Genomic DNA, 18,007 nt, shown 5'->3' with positions numbered 1-18,007 from the left:
TCATTAACTATGTTTTTTCTCAAAATGAGAGGTTATCTTGTTGACTTTTCAAGATAGCCCTTAGACCAGGATTTCAGTCTCCTGCAGCCTTGGAGACTGGAACATTTTCTTTAGAAATCATTAAAATGTTTCATTTTTGTCATGTAATTTTTCCTTTGAGGATGCAGAGTTAGAGTGCTACAAACCCCTATCTGTGAAAAACTGTTGTAAAGTGAAGCGTGATTATTAATGCATGTTGTTAACTTGCCTTTGCATTAGGGGGAAATTGGAGCTTGTATTATTCATGTATACTTTGCTTTTAATCTCTTGGCTGAGACGCACAGACTTTCTCTGTACTGCCCTTTCAACACCCCCATCTCCATTTTTTTTTTCCCCCTGTTTCCTTCCTATTTTTCTTTCCATCCCATTTGGGTGCTGATAGAATGAGGTTTTCCCTGAGCCACTCTTCACCTGGACGAGGGTGGGGGGCCGCCTGCTGGATGGGAGCACTGAGCGAGAGGGGAAGGAGCTGATTCTGGAGAGAGTGCCAGCTGAGCTTAACGGCTCCATGTATCGCTGCACAGCCCAGAATCCTCTGGGTTCCACAGATACGCACACGCGCCTCATAGTCTTTGGTATGTACACTGAACTCTGCGCACACTCTGGTCCCGCTCTGAAACAGCTGCTACACTAGCAGTTAAACTGAAATCACATTTAATTTTGATTAATCATTTAGAGGACAATAAATATGAAAGATTGTTTGTCACTGTTCCATAGCCACACATTTTATGTGTTTAAATGTCAAAGAAAAGTGCATAATTCTACAAAATTCATTTTAATGCATCTATAATATCTTTGAAAAATACTTAAGAGATTTATGTGACCACCTTTAGATATAAATCATTAACACTGCTGAGTGTGTGATTAATAAGAGATTGTAATTGCTTCAACAACACATTCTTTTAAGGGCAGCACTTTTGAGAATAGCTATTCTCTAGCAAGGGATTTAGTGACTATTCCATTAATGGCACGTCCTCAGCTGTTCTCACTTGAACACCAAAACAGAGCTATGGCATCAAAGGCCTATGGTAAAATCAAAGAGCTTGGTTGTTGGCAGTGTTAGAAAAGCACTTTGTTCAATGGCAAAGCCAAAGTAAAATGTTCATCAAAAACTGGAAATACTTCATTTACTGGTGTTGATGTGGGAGCTGGAATGCTTACAGGTTCTGTTGTATCTGTGTGCCCTGCTCCTCTGGCTCTGTTTACTCTGGACACTCATGGAAGAACTGGGATCTGCCATTCCGAGAGTTTCAATGAAATAACTCCTGTTACAGCTAAATGTCACTTTGCATGAGTGTGCTGACAATTTAATCTGTTGGTCTCAGATATAGAGTCATAAGAGTTATATTGTAAATGACATCCAACTCAGATTTGTTTGGTTTAAATGGCTTCACAGTAGAGTTGAAGCCATAAGTAGGTAGACATCGTTTGTCTTTAAGTCAACTACAAAATAACTTTTAATAATCTTTTTTTTTTTTAACTTTTTGGCCACAGCAGATTTTATCGATAGTCCATAGAGACAGGAAATGGTGGAAGGATATAGGGGAGGACACGCGGGCAAATTGGCAACAGGCCGGGACTTGAGCCCGTGCCGCCCGCACCGCAGCATGGCATATGCATGTGGTCGCCTGCTCCACCACTGAGCAACCCGGGCGCCCCACTTTTAAAAATCTTTGATGCTTCCTGTAAGAACTAAGCACATCTTTCTTGATGACATCATGTTCCACAATTTTCCCTTAGCCATGCTGCTAATCCCTTTTGCATACCGGATGCAAAAAGATGCTCAGTCATGTTTGAATAGATCTGCTGTGACGCATTCAAGTAACAGAGACCTTTATATAAAAGCTCAGATAACTATAGATAGATACAGCCGTCGCTGTTACACAGTCCTTGTGTACCCAGGAATTTTGACACTTGTACTACACAGATGTCAAGTTGAACAAGAAAAACAGGGAATTTTTTTTTAAGTTCAGCAATGTGTGGTATGCACATGCATGGGTTTCAGCCCTGGAGTGCCCTATTAACATAAATCAACTTGACACCATTTTTGTACTCGAGCAACTCTGAAACAAAGAATATGTTATCCTCCTTTTTTCTATCTTTGTGCCTGAGACACTCATGTGAACAGGGTTTAAGTATGTCACCAAATGTACAAATTACTGGGCAGGACTAATAAGAACCCACTTTAAGGGGAAAGTGCCACTTTAGCAGGCGTTACCTTGGGAAGCGTTTTGCTAGGAGGAGCTCTAATGTCTATTTAACACCCTGATGCATCCTCAGGTGTCATGGGCTATGTGCCTAGTATGGCCCATCTGTCTGCCTTCTCCTTGTAGATTGCCTTCACTCACTCTAAGGGGAAGTAAATGGTGATTAAGTGACCTTGGCACCATCCCCCATGGCCTTGAGATGAGACACCTGCCGGGGGGGATGAAGAGATAGAAGTACTTGGGGCCTCTGCTCACTTCACTAAATGTTCAGTATACATCATCAGGAATAATAGAGTGTAATGATGGCTTGCTATAGAGACCCTCCGCCAATGACAGGCAGCGTTCACGTCTTGATGATGTACATTTCTATCCACCCTCAGTGATAATATCCAGTCAGATGACTGTGAAATGAGTCAGCAGAAATGAGAAACCCAGTAGTGACAAACACAGAGGAAGACAACTGTACTTCACACACATGCAGAGACACGCAGATATGTATGCTTATGTAAATTTGCAGGGGTAGGCAAACACAAGCGTGCATATGGAGAGTGCGCACACTTAATTTCTCCGGGCCTCTCAGAGGAGCCGCTATGTTAATGTGGTTGCAATGAGACAAGTAAAGTTTCACACTGTGCTTTATATGTGGCTTCCACCTGCTCATATACAAAATCTAACATCCAAAAATAGCTCACAAAGTGGAATTAAGGGATGTTGCCAATACTCTGAAAACCCATTGCTCCCCCGTTTTGTAATTACTTTATCCCTGTGAGATCTTTGAAAATACACGGTCACAGTGGATTGTGCAGGGTACATCAGTGCTACTTATTAAAGGTAGAGTCGGTTTCTGCAAGCATCTTTCCAAGACTGCCGAGCCACAGCTGTAGTTCACTGATGTCGCTGCTGCCTAAAATTGTTCTGGTTGTTGTGCTGCAGTGCTGTGTGTTCCCACGTCCATTTACGGCCCCGGTCTTTCCCACTGGGGACCCGCCATTTAGCACGTGCTACAGGAACTTTGCATTTCAGTGTCAGTAGAAGCCACGACTTGTCAGACAATACAATGTTTTCTTTTCTTTTTTTTAATTAACTCTTTCTCCTTTTTGTTCCATATAATTAATTTCTGTGTACACTAACTGTCTGATGTTTTTTTTTTTCTTTTCAACAGAAAATCCAAGCATGATGAAAAATACACAGAATCAGAACAGTAAGTATTTCAGCCACACAGTTGACAAGCTTTGTGAGTGTGTGTTTGTGCGTGTGTGTCATCAATATAATCTCATAATTCCTGCTCTATCGTTTGATCGTCATATTTCCAGAATGCCGTACGTAATATGAGAGCAAACTGTGACGCTGCAGTCTGTTCAGTCGGAAAATGTGTGCAGGAATGCAGCACTGATCAAAGTACCAAATTCTTTAGCCGACTGCGGTTTCAACATTCAGCGTATTGACAGGTGGATGTTTTTGATTCTGTCCTGAATACTTTGCCCCAGATAGGCTGCATGAGAGTGATTCATTCAGGATTAATCTTTGCTGATGTTCAGTACCAGCGAGCAGCAAGCCTCTTCCACTGACTAACCGTGCCTGTCACTTATGGCTGAGTGTGAGATTATTGGTGTTTCATATATGCAGTGGGGCCTCATTTGCGGCTTCTGAGATTATCATATGTAAAGATGAGGGATTGTCAGGAGAAGCTGCGAGGCTGTGACAACAACCTTTCCATCTTTCCTGTTTTCTTGCCACTCCCTCTCTCTTTCAGCTGTAATTTTTTTTCTGTTTGTCTTTCTCTTCCATCTCCTCGGCTTTTGTACCCACTTTCTGCCTGCCAGTGCCAGTTTCTCTTAGTGCTTCATCCATTTTTGGTTGCTCTTTTCCTTTTGTCACCACCTTATTTCCCCTCTCCCTGCTTATTCTATTTTCCCTCCTCCATCATATTTATTTTTCCTGTTTTTCCTCTTGAGCCTAGCTCACAATCTCTGTTTTTGATGCAGATTTTCCATCACTCTGGCCTCATGTGGAGTGCAGATTATGCTGTAGTATAAGAAAACATTCAGTGCTGGTTAGAAAGCCAGAGTTTGGATTCTTGATGGGTTTCTCAATCATGAATCACCAAGACTGAAATAAAAGTATGATTATATAGAAACAGCAATCAGAGTTTAGATACAGAAATAAGGAAAGGCAAGTCAACCATAGCGAGACTCTTTCTAGTCTAATTTTCTCCATGCTCAGGAAAGTGATGTAGTACATCATGACACTCCCTGTAGATTCCTAACATAAGAATTTAGTTATTAGCTGTTGTTGTATTTTTAAGTAAGTCATTGATGTGCCCTGCATAATTGTAACATCTTTTACTTTGTAGATGTAGTTAGAATTAATAAAGTACCTGTATTATACTATTTTTTTTTGCAAGGATTTGCTGTTGTTGAACTGGAAAGTGCATTTAAATGATATATTTGCCTAAAGTATAATCCTTCGTGCATGTGTGTACTGCCTATGTTTGTCCCAATAAACAGTGAGAACAGCTTCCCAAGCAGATGGCATGTGGGGCTGTCTTTAAGCTTAACTACCCCAGCCAGGCAAAATTTGAGCAGTGTTGTAGTCCAGCAAGGACTTTACTCTTTTTTTTTTTCTGTTTCCTATAAACCTTTATGTTCCTTCTAATATCCATTTTTGGTCACTCTTCCTTTTTTCGATTTGTTTTTCCCCTATCTTCCTCTCCTGCTCCCTTCTCTGCGAGTCATATCTTAGGGATGCAAATCTAAGAATGCAAATGCTATGGTAAGCACAGGAGCAGGTGTGTCACAGCAAGGACAGAATCAGGTCAGCATGGACGCGCAGACATGCCTTGCATGCAAGTCAAATTGGTACAACATAGCCCCAAGAGGTCACTACACACGTGCCGGAGCTTAATGCCTGAATGCTGGACTCCTCATCTGGTGCAAGTAGCAAGCGCCACAGCTGCCAGTCAGTCAAGGCTGTCATAGACTAGAATTCTTGTCTCTCATACAAATTGTCAAGCTGCGCTATATATCAATGAACTGGATTTAATAGATGAGTGAATTGTGGATACAAATGTGATGTGTTTTCTGCCACATAGTACTGTACCTGTCAGCCAAGGGTGTTGTAAGCATCAACGGTTTGGAGTATTCACCCTATAGTGGAAAATGCATCCTGTGCACTGAGACAGATCCCTGGGTAGTAATCATATAATAGATATTTTCCAAAATCCTTTATTAGAACAGAAGCCAGATCAGAAAGGATCCAAACTGTTGGGCATGCAAACAGATATGTCAAAACCACTCTCAGAAATGTCACGTCGATTTGTAAAGCCAGCTAACTCAACTTAAAGCTTCTCTGGAGTCAAAGTATTCATGTGAAAACGAAGCATTATGATTCCAGCTGACATTTTAGATCCAGCACATCTGAGGTAAAGTCATTCTTCTTTTAAAAAAAAAAAAAAAAAAAACATGTTGCCACAGAAATCAGTCCCAGTTGTCTAAAAAAAATCAGGTTGGCAGAATTGCATTGAGGTCTGAGCCAAAAACTGAAGGTAAACAGATGGCTGGGTGACTTGCATCTATGACTATGGACTGGAAGGGAACCTCAGATGATGATCTTATGGTTGGATGGGCTTATTATCAAATGAGATGAGGTATTTATTGAAAGGATCCAGTTGTTATTGTCTTATGTTGTATGACTTGCATTGTTAGAGTGGAGTGTAATGTTTGTAAAATGTCAGATAACGCTCTAAAATTAATTATCAGAAATGATTTATCATGGAGCCCTGATTACATTTTAAAACTCTTTGTGATCTAACTCATACTAATTAACATTTTTCAGTGGGCAGAGTGGACAGAGTGGGTAGGCCCTTTAGAAACTCTTGGCTGTGTTTTCTAACAGGTCCAACCAGATTACATTTTGAACCTGAGTCTTGTGACACTCAGTGTGGTCACTCTCACAGTGAGCGTGATTGTAGCCACAGCCTCGACACAACTGGGGCAAATTGTTGGTTACATCAGCAAAGACACACCCACAGTCATTCACAACTTCCCCTCCTCAGCAGCCTCTCTGTATGTAAGACATCCACAAGGGAGGCTCAGAAAGCCATAGCAGCACAAGCACAAACATTATAAATATAAATATTGATCAGTATATCTAGTGCCATTTTATTTTTCAATAATGAGAAATAAAACATTTCTTTGTGTTTGGCTAAACTGGCTGAATTGCTCTTTTTGGTGGGATTTTGATTCAGTGATACGACATCGCCGTATATTATTTTGCACTTCAATAACCAGTGGATACATGCGTCAACATACTGTTGAGAGCATAATGTTGAGCTTGCTAATGGTGCAAAATATAAATTGAATTTTCTCCTAAAAGATTCAATATCAGAAAGCTTTTAATAGGATTCTTTGACCTCAGGTCTCCAATAAATGTGTCCATGTCCAGGAACTGAGGTGACCATCAGGCGTGTGCGTTGGGCTTAGTGGCGTTAGTGGTGTTTCAACAAATCCATAATGTCAGTCAAAGTCAATTTTTCCCTTTTCCACAACAGCCAAACACACCCACACCAGGACAGCTCTGCATCGATGCTTCACTGTTGTGGTGATGGTGTTCTTCTTGTCTAGGTCTTTCTTACATCGTTGCATTTTGGTGAAATAACTACAGGTGCTGTTATAGAGCGAGAGCTCCCAATAGGTTATTTATATCCTGACATGCGGTAGCTTTAATAGTAAGTGATTTAAAAACAGCAGTGCCATAAAGGAGTTCAATAATTATGATATGCATTTCTGTATTTCCCTCCGAATTGGATAGACAGTCAAGGAAATGAATGTTTGAGAAATGGATGTCTGTATTTCAAAAAAAGTCTTCCAACTTCAAAAGGTTACGTTAAACATTTTCACTGTTAATTTTTGTTTCTCGACTCAAATGCAATTATAAAAATGTATAAACATCTTTGGAAGGTTTAATACGTAAACCCTTAACAGCTCAGCGGGGCTAAATAATGTTGATTGCAGCTGTAGCTCAAGTGATTTCAAACCACCTGAGCTGAGACATTTAGAGAAGAAATGTTTCTTTGATGGAGCAAAGTCTCTGTCTATAAGTAACAGTCTGGTTAAAACAGGTTATGTGTGTGCCATCAGCTATTTTATAAGCCATAGCGGTGTGGCTACTGTTGCATTCACCTTGTGAGTCTGTCCAACTGTCCTTGTGTCACCGTGGCAAAATGTGGTCGTGGGGATGCCTGTTATAGCTGGATCTGTCACATAAGTGATTTGAAGCACTTTCAGATGGGTACTCGAAAGATACAGTCCCAAAACTTAACAGATCAGCTTTGGAGGCTGGTGTCGCTTCACCCATGAGTACTGGGTAAAGGGCACCTGGCATAGGCCTTGAGCCACTTTAAGCTCTGATAATTTAGTCTTTTGTGTTCTTAAATGTATTTGTTACTCTCACAGGTATCTTTGTCTGATGTATCAACATTAAATATTTTCTACAATAAGCCTGGTGGGAAAACTCACTGGCAGCTGTTATGATGCCGTCACAAGAGTTCATTTGATTGTTTTCAGTTGAGTAAAAGCTTAGGAATAAAAAGTCCTATTTTATTCTATATAACATATATTTATCCATTTCAAGCATGAATGTAATTCAGACCAAATGCACAGTGGTTGGTTTAAAACGACAAATGAAAAATTGCTATTTATTTTCCAATTAATGTACTGTAATACTTGAAATGATGAACGACGTTCTCTCTGATGGGCTTTTTTCTTTGGTGTTTGCAGATGAAGCGCCCCGCATGGACGTGCTTGGACTAACGTGGATGGCGCTTGTCCTCACAGTGACAGTGGAACTGACGTGAAACCTCTCATCTAAGACATTCTCACTCACACACAGACACACACACATACTTGCCCTTCTTATGTAACATCAATACATGCACACGGAAACACACACACACACACACACACACACACACACACACACACACACACACACACAAAACACAATTTCCACGGTCCCGCAAGCCTTCTCCAGTCATCAACAGACCCTGCATACGTCAGTCAATCAGGAAACAGCCACCGCGTGATGGCTCGACACTGTTTTTGTAACAAAATAATAACCAAGATAATGATATCAAAAGAACAACATGATGAATATGACAGTTATCACCTCCTATATAGCCCCGCCCAGTTACACCTTTTTTTCTTTCTTGTCCCACGTCTGCCTGTTGACCAATAAAAATCAGTTGATTTAAAATGGAAAAGAAAAAAAAGCATTTGGATTTTATTTTTGACTCCAAATATTATTGATGTTGACTGAAATGTGACAAATGGAACTGATTTCAGACTGCGCCGGCCCATCAACCACACCCGCAACATATCCTGGGATGCACCTGACAAGGAGCGAGCTGAAAAACCACGGGAGAATAAATACAGAAGCTCTCTTTTTTATTAATATACAAATTTCTTTTTTTTTTTTTTCCTTTCTGATGGCTCAGAATGTACAAGAGGATTTAAATGCATAAATGCAGAAACTAGAAAAAAAAAATCTCATTTTTGAGTGTATTTTGTGTACATCAGTGTAAATACTGAAAAATAATTAAAAGAGGTTATATGGGTTATGGTGAGGGATGGTTGCTGAAATAATTGGAGTTAACACTCCTCCGCCCTTGTTTGTACTTCATTCAACTCTGTTTTCAGAGATAATTCTTGGCTGAACAGGATGGAAACATTAACAGCCTTTTTGTTTCTCATTTGGGCTTTTTATATCTATATGGCAGGTCTCCAAGGACAGAGTAAAAAGTATCTAACATATGTCTGCTGTTTTGGGGTTGTGGTGCATGTGACGTTTGAAGATTCTTTCTCCTTTTGGTGTGTTGCAAATGACAGCACTGCGACTCATTGTCACTGGCCTGTAATCCAGTAATTTACTTGTGACATACTATCTTAAGTGACCTACATTGTGTACAATACGTAACTCTTACCCAGACATTTACAGTACTAGTAGGATCATTTTAGCCGCCATCCCGGGGAGGAGTTCACCTGAGGCAGCTTGTGTATACAGGGTTGTTGCATTTGTTTCATTTCACCTCTATTAAAATGGAGAGATGATAAAACTCAAAAGCCTTGACTTTGCTTAAAACGGTGTTCAAAAGCATTTCACGTGTTCAGCAGCAAATGATTTTTACCGTCCTGCCTCTTTTAATGCTGTGTACGGTAATACGCAGCATTATAACTCATGTTAAACACACCTGCTAATCAGTATGGTTGAAAGAACTGTTGAAATTATTTAAATAAAATCCCACCGTATCAGGAAAGTGTATAAGAAAGTGTGCTGATCAAGTCTGTACCAAGAGAAAAAGACTTGTTTTTTATTATTTCTGATTATATGGACCCCAGTATGGTTTTTGAAGGAGATTCTGACATTGCGATTAACTCTTTGCAGTTTGTGGCCTTTCAGTGAAGGATGGCTTAATGCAGCGTAATCCTGCATTTTTTGGACTTCACAAGAATTGCAATTTAAGCTATTCTAAGGACCCAACATGTATTAAGGGATTAAGGTTTAAACCAGGTGGGAGGTAAGCGGCGAGATTTTAAAGCTTAGTTGAACAGAAGGGATAGACCTATCTGTTTGGGATATCAGCTCTCCTTGCCAAAGAACTATCTATATTGCATACTGCATTCGGGAGATGAGAGCTGCCGAGCACAAACATTATTAACAAATAGTCATATGTGCTGTGAATGAATTTTTATCTGGGAAGGGAAGCAAAGGGCACGAATCCTTGTCCACCCACTGTATAGTATTCTAACTCGGCTATCATTGTAATTTTTATTCAAGAGGCACTTCTTTTTGCTTTCACTCACTCATTCCACATTCAAGTGAGCAAAATGGATCCATTTCTGAGTACAACACAATGTGCCAGTTGGCTTTATATGATTTAATCATCACACCAGAAGAAGTCCATCCTAACTAGTTTGTGGACAAGGGTGTGGCACTGTTGTTCACATGTTAATAGTAAGTATTCATAAATTAATTAATAGCGAAGCTATCATGGAGCGAAAATATCCAGCAGACAATAAATAAGAGCCGTTAAATATGTTGGTTTCTTACATTTCCTGTTAAGCTAAAAGAAAAATTTGCTCATAAGGAAGAATCTATTAAATAAGCTTTATATGTTCAATCACTATGCTTTGTTATGTTTATGTTCAGTCACGTGCTCGTGGTATAAACAAGAGGAAGTGAAAGCACCTCAACAATACACACAGCAATCATCTGAATGCTCCACCTGGAGCTGGAAGCAGCAGTGGGGACAAGAAGCTGCCTCTGTAGTCCATTTGTGAATTATTCAGGAGGCAACTGTGCTTGCAGAATCCAGTTTCTTTTTTGTTGTCTGCAGGCTTGCGTATCAAATGACCAAACACTGCCAGTGTGAGCAAGGAAACCCGACACACCCTCTACACGAGTCCCCACGTGATGCGGCTTAACAATGCTTCTAAAAGTGCTGTTAAGATAAATACTATTTTGTTGTTGACCACAGCCTTGCTACTGTGTTATCAACAGCACAAATGGCAGCCTGACAGCAGCAAGTGAGTGACAAGACTCCCACGAGACACAAATACATGTTTGAATCTAGTGTAGTGTATCGAAATGAATGCCACTCCCAAGTTTATGTATACACACTTCCCATTTTATTTGCATGCTTCTATTATTCAGATGGAGCTCTGTGCAGTTCCTTGTGTTTATAATACCATGTGACTGTCATTTAAGTCTCTGATACTAATCTTCAGCTCATCTTAATACAGAATAATTTAAGCATCTGTGCTGGCACAGAAAAGGACCTTTAATATGGAGCATGGCTGTGCAAACAGATGTATCCTGGTTAATAAGTATTTGATAAATGTCACTTATCATTACTCCCCACCCTTTATTCAAACCATGCTTTCCTTCTGCAGCTCTAGAAGTATGTTTGATCAAGTTAAGAAGAATGATCTATCAGTATTTTGTGGGGAATATTTTTAGATATTTACATAATAAACTGCTGATGTAAACAGCAAGAAAAAGATGCAGCAACAGAAGCATAACTCTACAAAGTAAGGATTAATATTGCGGTAACGTTATTCATTTGGATCGTTGTGGGAAAAAGATGGGTTGAGTCAACAAATGTCATAACCAAATATTGATCTATGGCGTATTTACATATTCCATGTATAGTTACTGAAGCTGCATGTGACTAGCCACAGGTGGTGCATGAAAGGGCCCCGCCTCTGCGGAGCCGGTGATGCAAATTGCACCTCAAGAGCTATCATTTTACACTTGATCCTTTGAACACAGAGGCACAGTCATCAGATCACAGCAGCTCTTTTACAATGACAGTCATACAGTTACTATCAGCTGAGGCGCATTGACAATAACATTCAATAGGATCAGTCAACCAACTATCGCCACCATCGCTGCTACAGCTATGCCCATTGCGGAGCTTTTGGGAGTCCAGTTTGATATGCAGCTGCTGTGGAAACTTAGTGTCTCTGTGGCTGCAGTGCTACTGGTTTCCTGGGCCTACAGGTTCTACAGCTCCAGGCATGTAACAAGAATACAGCTCCGTGTCAACGACCAAGAGCCAGGAAATGCAACCAGCCAAAAGCGCAAGACAACACTTCAGCATCAAAGCTTACCAAAAGATGAGACAGATGATGGGGGCCATCAATCCAGACCCTTACTAGCAGACTCAGGTACTGATGACTTGACATCTGACAGCACCAAGGAGACACCAGCAGAGACTCTTCCACATCAGGTTAAAACAAGTGAGGATGCATTCGTGTCAAACAATGACCAAGAAGAAATACGCGCTTATGAAAACCAGGCACAGGTTGTCGCCAGTAATAACTTGTTTGGATCCGCTCTGAAACTTCCTGATCCAAAAGAGAGCGGAATGATCAGTACAACAGGGCGGCGCTCCCCTTGCTTTTTGCAGAAGCTGGAGGGAAGTGTCGGTGTGGGCAGGGAGTTAAGGCAGGACCTGGAGAGCCAAGGGTCCTACTCCAGGTTCCTCTCCAAGGCAGAGATTAAAGTGGAAGATGCAAACATAGTGCTGGAAGGAAAAGGGGACCAGATTGTGCATGGAAAGATATACGAATACTACGTTGAGTCGTCTTCTCACTCTGGAAGCAGTGGCAACAGTTTCACAGAGTCTCCATCATCTTTAAGCCCCATCACTTTCCGTGATCTGGGTTCACCACAAAGCACTGAAAAAGATGGCTCCTCACCGGGATGCCTCAAGCTGAGACACCCTGCAAGGCCTGCACTCTTACGCAAAGAAAGCTATCTGTCTGCGGCACAGGAATCAGAGCTTTCAATCCCTTTTCTAACTTCAAGAGCCTCAACTCCAGAGACTCACTCTCTGACTACAACTGGTGATGAGTCTGTCTCTGTTCACCCGATTATCAGTCCTACTACAGACAGCAAAATCGTAGATAAAGAGACTGTAGCAGGGGCTCCATTTTTAGACCTTCCAGCAAAAATTCTTGATGACACAGATTTAGAAATCTTGAAGAGCAAGCTTGATCTGGGTAATTGTTTGGAGACACTGTGCTCTGCTAAGAAACGTGGCCAGAAATCTTTGCAGCAAGCAGCCCTGGGGGTTATGTCAGATAACTACCTCCATGTGCTCAGGGATCCCAAGCTTTATGGGCAGCTAATGGCTGGTGAGCGGGAACAAATCCAGAAGCAGAGAATGAGGGGGAAAAGGTTTGTCGTGGTTGCAGATATGGATCCTCAAGACTGGGTCAGCAACACTGAAGGGCACAGAGCAACATCAGAGCAGAGGAGGACATCAAGTGCAGTGTACTATTATGATGACTACAAAGACACTTGGCAAAGACTCTGCCTAATCCCACAGGAGGTCATCTCCAAAGCCTGTGCTATGTGCACAATGGATAACTACTTATTTGTGGCAGTAGGCTGCCAAGGCACAGACAGAGAAATGACACCCTCAAAGCGAGTGTTCTGCTACAATCCTTTGACATCCATTTGGAAAGAGATCACTCCTATGAATGAAGCCAGGCCCCGCTGCAAACTGGCAGCACTGGAGGGCTACATCTACGCAATTGGAGGAGAGTGCCTCTCCACAGTGGAGCGTTACGACCCACGATTGGACAGATGGACATTTGTGGCTCCTCTGCCTAATGATACATTCGCCGTGGCACACCATGTCACAGTATGCAATGGAGAGCTTTTTGTTTCTGGGGGTACTCTTAAATATATGCTACTGCGCTACAACCCCAGAACCAACACCTGGAGGCCAGGCCTCACAGTTGGGAGCAAAGACAAAACCGTAGATATGGTGGCTGTGGGAAGATTTCTGTATCGGTTTGATGTTAATCCAATCCTGGGTGTCAGTGTGTACCGCTACCATACAGTGGCCCGACTGTGGTATGAGTGCAGCTCTAAACGGCTTCTGCACTGCCCTGCCTTTCAGTGTGTCGCGATGGATGACACAGTATATTGTGTCAGCCGCCAGTTCACCATGAGGTTCGAGGCTGATGAGATCTCGCCTGCCTTCACAGATGAGGATCTGAGCATCCTCTCTGCAGCCAAGGGCATACTTTTCCCCTTTATTCTTTCTCTACCTGATAAGAAACCTCGGCAGACTAGTGTGTAATGAGGATTAAATTTTCCATTGATGGTAAGATTAGATTGTGATTGAGCATCCTTACAAGAGCGTGCTTTACATCAAGTTTATTGTTGACTGGGTGAGTTTTGCTTTGGTCAGCTTTATGTTCAGCTCAACCCAGCCCCAAATTTCATTGCAAAATTGCAACCGCTTTTCTGTCGTTTCTGAAATGTTATTAAGATCCCCTTTCCACACAGCCAAAAAACATCTGTTTTTCAAAGAACTTTATTTTCAGTGGATTGCGTATTACACAAGGAATTGTGTTTTTCTCATGTCTCATCCTTGGCAATAGAAGTAAATTATAAGACTCTTAATGGTAGTCAAACACTGTTTACCTAGATTTACACAGGGTGTGCTGCCATTGAAACTGTTTGCTACTTTGATTTGCCACTCCTTCCTGCTATTATGTTAGTTTTATATCATCCCAGATGCTCTGTCTCTTTAATGTAAACATAATTTATAATAAAAAAAAAAAACCTCTGAGAGAAAATGAGATCACTCAACACTAACTGAAAGAGAATTTAACAATACAATTTTCATCTATTACTATGTACCCTTGTGTAGGGCACAAATATCATTTACACAGTGGCCTGAATACGATGTCATTACTTACTGTTGCTCTTTAGATATGACATGATGTAAATGGGTATGTCATACATTATGAATAGGTAAGCTTCTAAAGCATTTCTCACTGCACTGAAACACTCAGACTTGTAGTTATTTTTATCATTTCAGTCACCTACGTGGCCAGAAAGACATGTATTTGTTTTCATCTTGAATAAGAAGATTCTTTGTTCATTGTACCAAATAATGTCTTCACTTTGTTATCTATTGTTTCATAAACATCAGAGAAATATATAAATTTGTCATTCAGTGAATATTAATCCACACTTAGTGACTAATTCTATTAACCAAGATGTCTATTCCAGTATTTGTCTGACTTATAACCAGTAATAGAATAAGAGCGATCTAAACACGTGCGGTTTATTTTACTGTGTTGATTACACTAACAACTGAATATGCATAAGAATGATGCAAATATTAAATCCCTCATTGTTTCCTGATTTACAATTAAGTCTCTCAGTGTACAGACTGTTAAGGCAAGGACTTAAAAGACATTGAGAGTGACGTGCTGTTATAGCACCATCATGTGGCTCAGAGGCAAATGCAGCAGCTCTTTGGTAAGAAGAGTTGAAGATTTCCCATAACCCAAGGGTGTCATGTGACACGCAGGCATCAGCAGCACAGTAGAGAGACTAAGTAGCTAACAGTGGGTGAAACAGAGCTACACTGGAAGGCAGCAAGCAAGTGGGAAAAAGGGAGGCAGACGCAGATGGTTGACCATCAAACATAAGCATCTTTGATTCTTCCTAATTAAACACTTTGATTCCCTGTAATTAAACACCTAATGGAATGGGAGTTAGACACATCCCTTCAGACACTGCCTTGGATGACTCATTGCTTCTGTTTTACCTAAATACCCAGGTCAGTTCTGGCATCAACAGCATTTTTTAATTTATTTACATTTTCCCACAGAGTATCTAGAGTAATACTAGCAGCCCATTTCCAGTTTTAGATGCATGCTGTGCAGAGAAAGAATTTGCATGTAATTATACTATGAAATGGTGGAGATAATTTATAGCCCCCTCCCTTTCTCCCACCCACACATATAAATGCTAAAACAGCTCACCAGTGTAAATCTACAATAGTCCTCACAAGATAATGAGAATCATCTTTAATTTTTTTAAATCCATTTGACTTCCCCAAATGCTCTGTTGACTTAGGGTTTTTCCTGTTGCCAACTATGTAAAAAGGGAATCCGCAAAGCAGGGCCATACTGTGCATAGCTTCTAGATTAACCAGCGGCATCTGAGGCAGTTTCATAGCTACAATACTGAAACTAAGCCTGTTGTGATGGTGGACATACACTGAGACAATGATCTGGGACTTGTAGGATCAAGTGCTGTCTCAGATCCAGGTCCTTGTTGTTATGACTGGCTCCATAGAGGTGGCTGGAGAGCATGCGTGAAGCCTTGGCAAAGCGGCTCTGGCAGAAGGCACTAAGTGGGTGCCTCTGGTATGCTGACCTGTACTCAGTCAGAGATGGAAGGTGTGACTGCTGTATTTCAAAATGGTGATTTGCAGGCTGCAGCGGGCCAAAGTTGTTTGGAAGTGCTGTAAAAGAAGAGCCCATTAACTGCCGTGTTAGTGCAGCCATTAATTACATCTGTGACTGATTTGGAACTATAAAAAGTATCTGGGGCCACCCTGATTTAATTGTTCATGAGCACAACTGCTGATGTGTTTCGCTCATACAAGATTTAATGCACTTATATTTGCACTGCACTCATAACCCTTGTAAAGGTTTAATATACAAAATCATTTCCCATGTACAATCTCTACCTTCTTGCAAAAGCTGGCATGGCACAGAAGTCATCTGGTCAGACCTCCTGTGCTTTTTTATCAAGTTGTCTGTATGTCTGTATTGCAGAGTGGGCACAGCATTGGTATGGTTATGCCCGTAGCTTTCCTCATACTGTGTGACCAGATAGTGTGAGGATGGTGGGTCACACTGGCCGAAAATCATCTTAGATGGAAGCCCCTGGATAAAAATATACAGAGATCTTGGCTTAGCTTGCACACAGTGGCCTTCACTGGATTAAGATATAGAGGGCATGACCTATTCTTTTTCAATAATTTTCAAGAGGCTCACCATGTGACAGCAGCAAATTGCTCCAGCTAAACCTCATAGTATGTCCCCATAGGACTGATGATTTACACATTTATGTTGCTGCTGAGTCTAACCAGAAACTTGCTTTCATAAAGAGTTTTATCATAGGCCTTTATCTTGGCCATCAATATTATGCAGAAGTGTTCACACACTAGAGAAAAAACCCTGACTCGCAGGCTTTTGACAGGCATTCAATTGGCGATAATACCATGAATGAGCAGTTAAAGGCTGACCTCAGCTCTCAGCAGGGCAGATCTTCTCTCGGAGATGTCTGGCTTGAAATCCCAGTGGGGCCGGTAGTCTACACAACTGGTGCTGTAGGCTATCTTTGGCTTTCGAGTGAACTGTGTCGGACAGAATAAACACACATCACAAGAGGACTGAGCAAGAGGGGCTATACAGGGACTTGAGCAATGATCCCAGCATAAGGATCAGCAGAGCTCACATTTCACTATTGACCTGCACTGCTGTACAGTATTCCTTAAGTCATTTCTCCTCTCAAATCCTGAACCAGCAGCCCATGGCTGAAACTCACATCAATGCAATTAGTCTGCAGCTCTCGCCCACCAGGAGGCCATGCTGATGCAGCTGAACTGAGGCTGCCTAATCACTTTGTTATAGATTTGACTACCAACTGAGATTCTAAAATAATGTTGGCAGACTGCCGTTAGTGTAGTATTATGTTTTGGACACAGCATGAAAAGACATAAAAAGTCTGTTCTCAGACAGAAGTGAAGTTGTATGTTTAAATTGGAAAATCATGTTTTCATATTGTCAGGTTAATTGGTGATTCTAAATTACCAGTAGGTGTGAATGTGAGTGTGAATGGTTGTGTGTCTCTCTGTGTTAGCCCTGCGACAGGCTGGCAACCTGTCCACGATGTACCTGCCCCCCCCCTCTCTGCGACCCTGAGTTGGATAAGCGAAAGAAAATGGATGGCTGGATGGATGATCTCATACTGGCACTGTGATATATTCTGCCCTGAGCTACTGCTCTCTGATAACATTTGATCAAATGCTGTACTGTCACACTGAAGATTAAAGCATTATAAGTCGTAAACAGACAATATGCCTACCTGAAGTCTTTCTTCAGCCCAGTTGCCTAACAACACTTTGTTTGCATACTTCTGCTCTATTCTCCATCCAGTTTGGGCCCATTTATCCTCTGCCTTAGCTCTTTGGGTCATACTTTGCCTGGTATCAAACACACCTGGGAAATCTAAAGCCCTGTTAGAGCTAGTTTAACTAGTCAAACGGATAGCACGTAGGTGTATTCACCTGACCATATAATCGCTTCAGCAGCAGAGGGGAAATAGAGCTCTGTTGCCATGGGTACAGCAAACACTGTAGGTAAAGCAAGCAGAGT

General features: G+C 41.3%; 3 protein-coding genes across 6 annotated transcripts in view; 2 read left to right on the top strand and 1 right to left on the bottom strand.

Annotated features, from left to right (window-relative positions):
- Positions 1-9,561, top strand: part of igsf21a (immunoglobin superfamily, member 21a) — a 191,724-nt gene extending 182,163 nt beyond the window's left edge. For 3 of the 4 annotated variants that reach the window (XM_030730367.1, XM_030730364.1, XM_030730365.1), the window contains 3 exons: positions 422-614; positions 3,409-3,447; positions 8,024-9,561. In XM_030730367.1, the coding sequence (XP_030586227.1) occupies positions 422-614; positions 3,409-3,447; positions 8,024-8,100 (309 nt within the window). In that variant the 3' untranslated portion in view covers positions 8,101-9,561. The remainder of the gene's footprint in view (positions 1-421; positions 615-3,408; positions 3,448-8,023) is intronic. The other variant, XM_030730366.1, reaches the window with a different exon arrangement.
- A 2,126-nt stretch (positions 9,562-11,687) lies between these two features.
- On the top strand, positions 11,688-14,052 carry klhdc7a (kelch domain containing 7A). The gene has a single exon (XM_030730360.1). It carries the CDS (start codon positions 11,704-11,706, stop codon positions 13,897-13,899), a length of 2,196 nt encoding a protein of 731 aa, XP_030586220.1. The 5' UTR covers positions 11,688-11,703; the 3' UTR covers positions 13,900-14,052.
- Positions 14,053-15,811: 1,759 nt separating this feature from the next.
- cfap107 (cilia and flagella associated protein 107) lies at positions 15,812-17,935 on the bottom strand. Its single transcript, XM_030730483.1, has 4 exons — positions 17,718-17,935; positions 16,876-16,986; positions 16,315-16,513; positions 15,812-16,086 (listed from the first exon to the last, which is right to left on the bottom strand). Exons 1-4 carry the CDS (start codon positions 17,826-17,828, stop codon positions 15,812-15,814), a joined length of 696 nt encoding a protein of 231 aa, XP_030586343.1. The 5' UTR covers positions 17,829-17,935.
- Positions 17,936-18,007: the final 72 nt, after the last annotated feature.

Source organism: Archocentrus centrarchus, chromosome 5 (genome assembly GCF_007364275.1).
Source record: "Archocentrus centrarchus isolate MPI-CPG fArcCen1 chromosome 5, fArcCen1, whole genome shotgun sequence".
Taxonomy (NCBI): Eukaryota; Metazoa; Chordata; class Actinopteri; order Cichliformes; family Cichlidae; genus Archocentrus; species Archocentrus centrarchus.
The sequence above is the reverse complement of the archived record's forward strand: the minus strand, read 5'-3'. Positions and strand labels throughout refer to the sequence as shown.

Bases quoted from the DNA above. Each gene is read 5' to 3' on its own strand.
- klhdc7a (XM_030730360.1), top strand. From the start codon at position 11,704: ATGCCCATTGCGGAGCTTTTGGGAGTCCAGTTTGATATGCAGCTGCTG.
- cfap107 (XM_030730483.1), bottom strand. From the start codon at position 17,828: ATGACCCAAAGAGCTAAGGCAGAGGATAAATGGGCCCAAACTGGATGG. The intron at 16,987-17,717 runs GTAGGCATATTG...TGTCCGACACAG, and splicing joins GGGCTGAAGAAAGACTTCAG to TTCACTCGAAAGCCAAAGAT. The intron at 16,087-16,314 runs GTAGAGATTGTA...CTTCTTTTACAG, and splicing joins ATGCCAGCTTTTGCAAGAAG to CACTTCCAAACAACTTTGGC.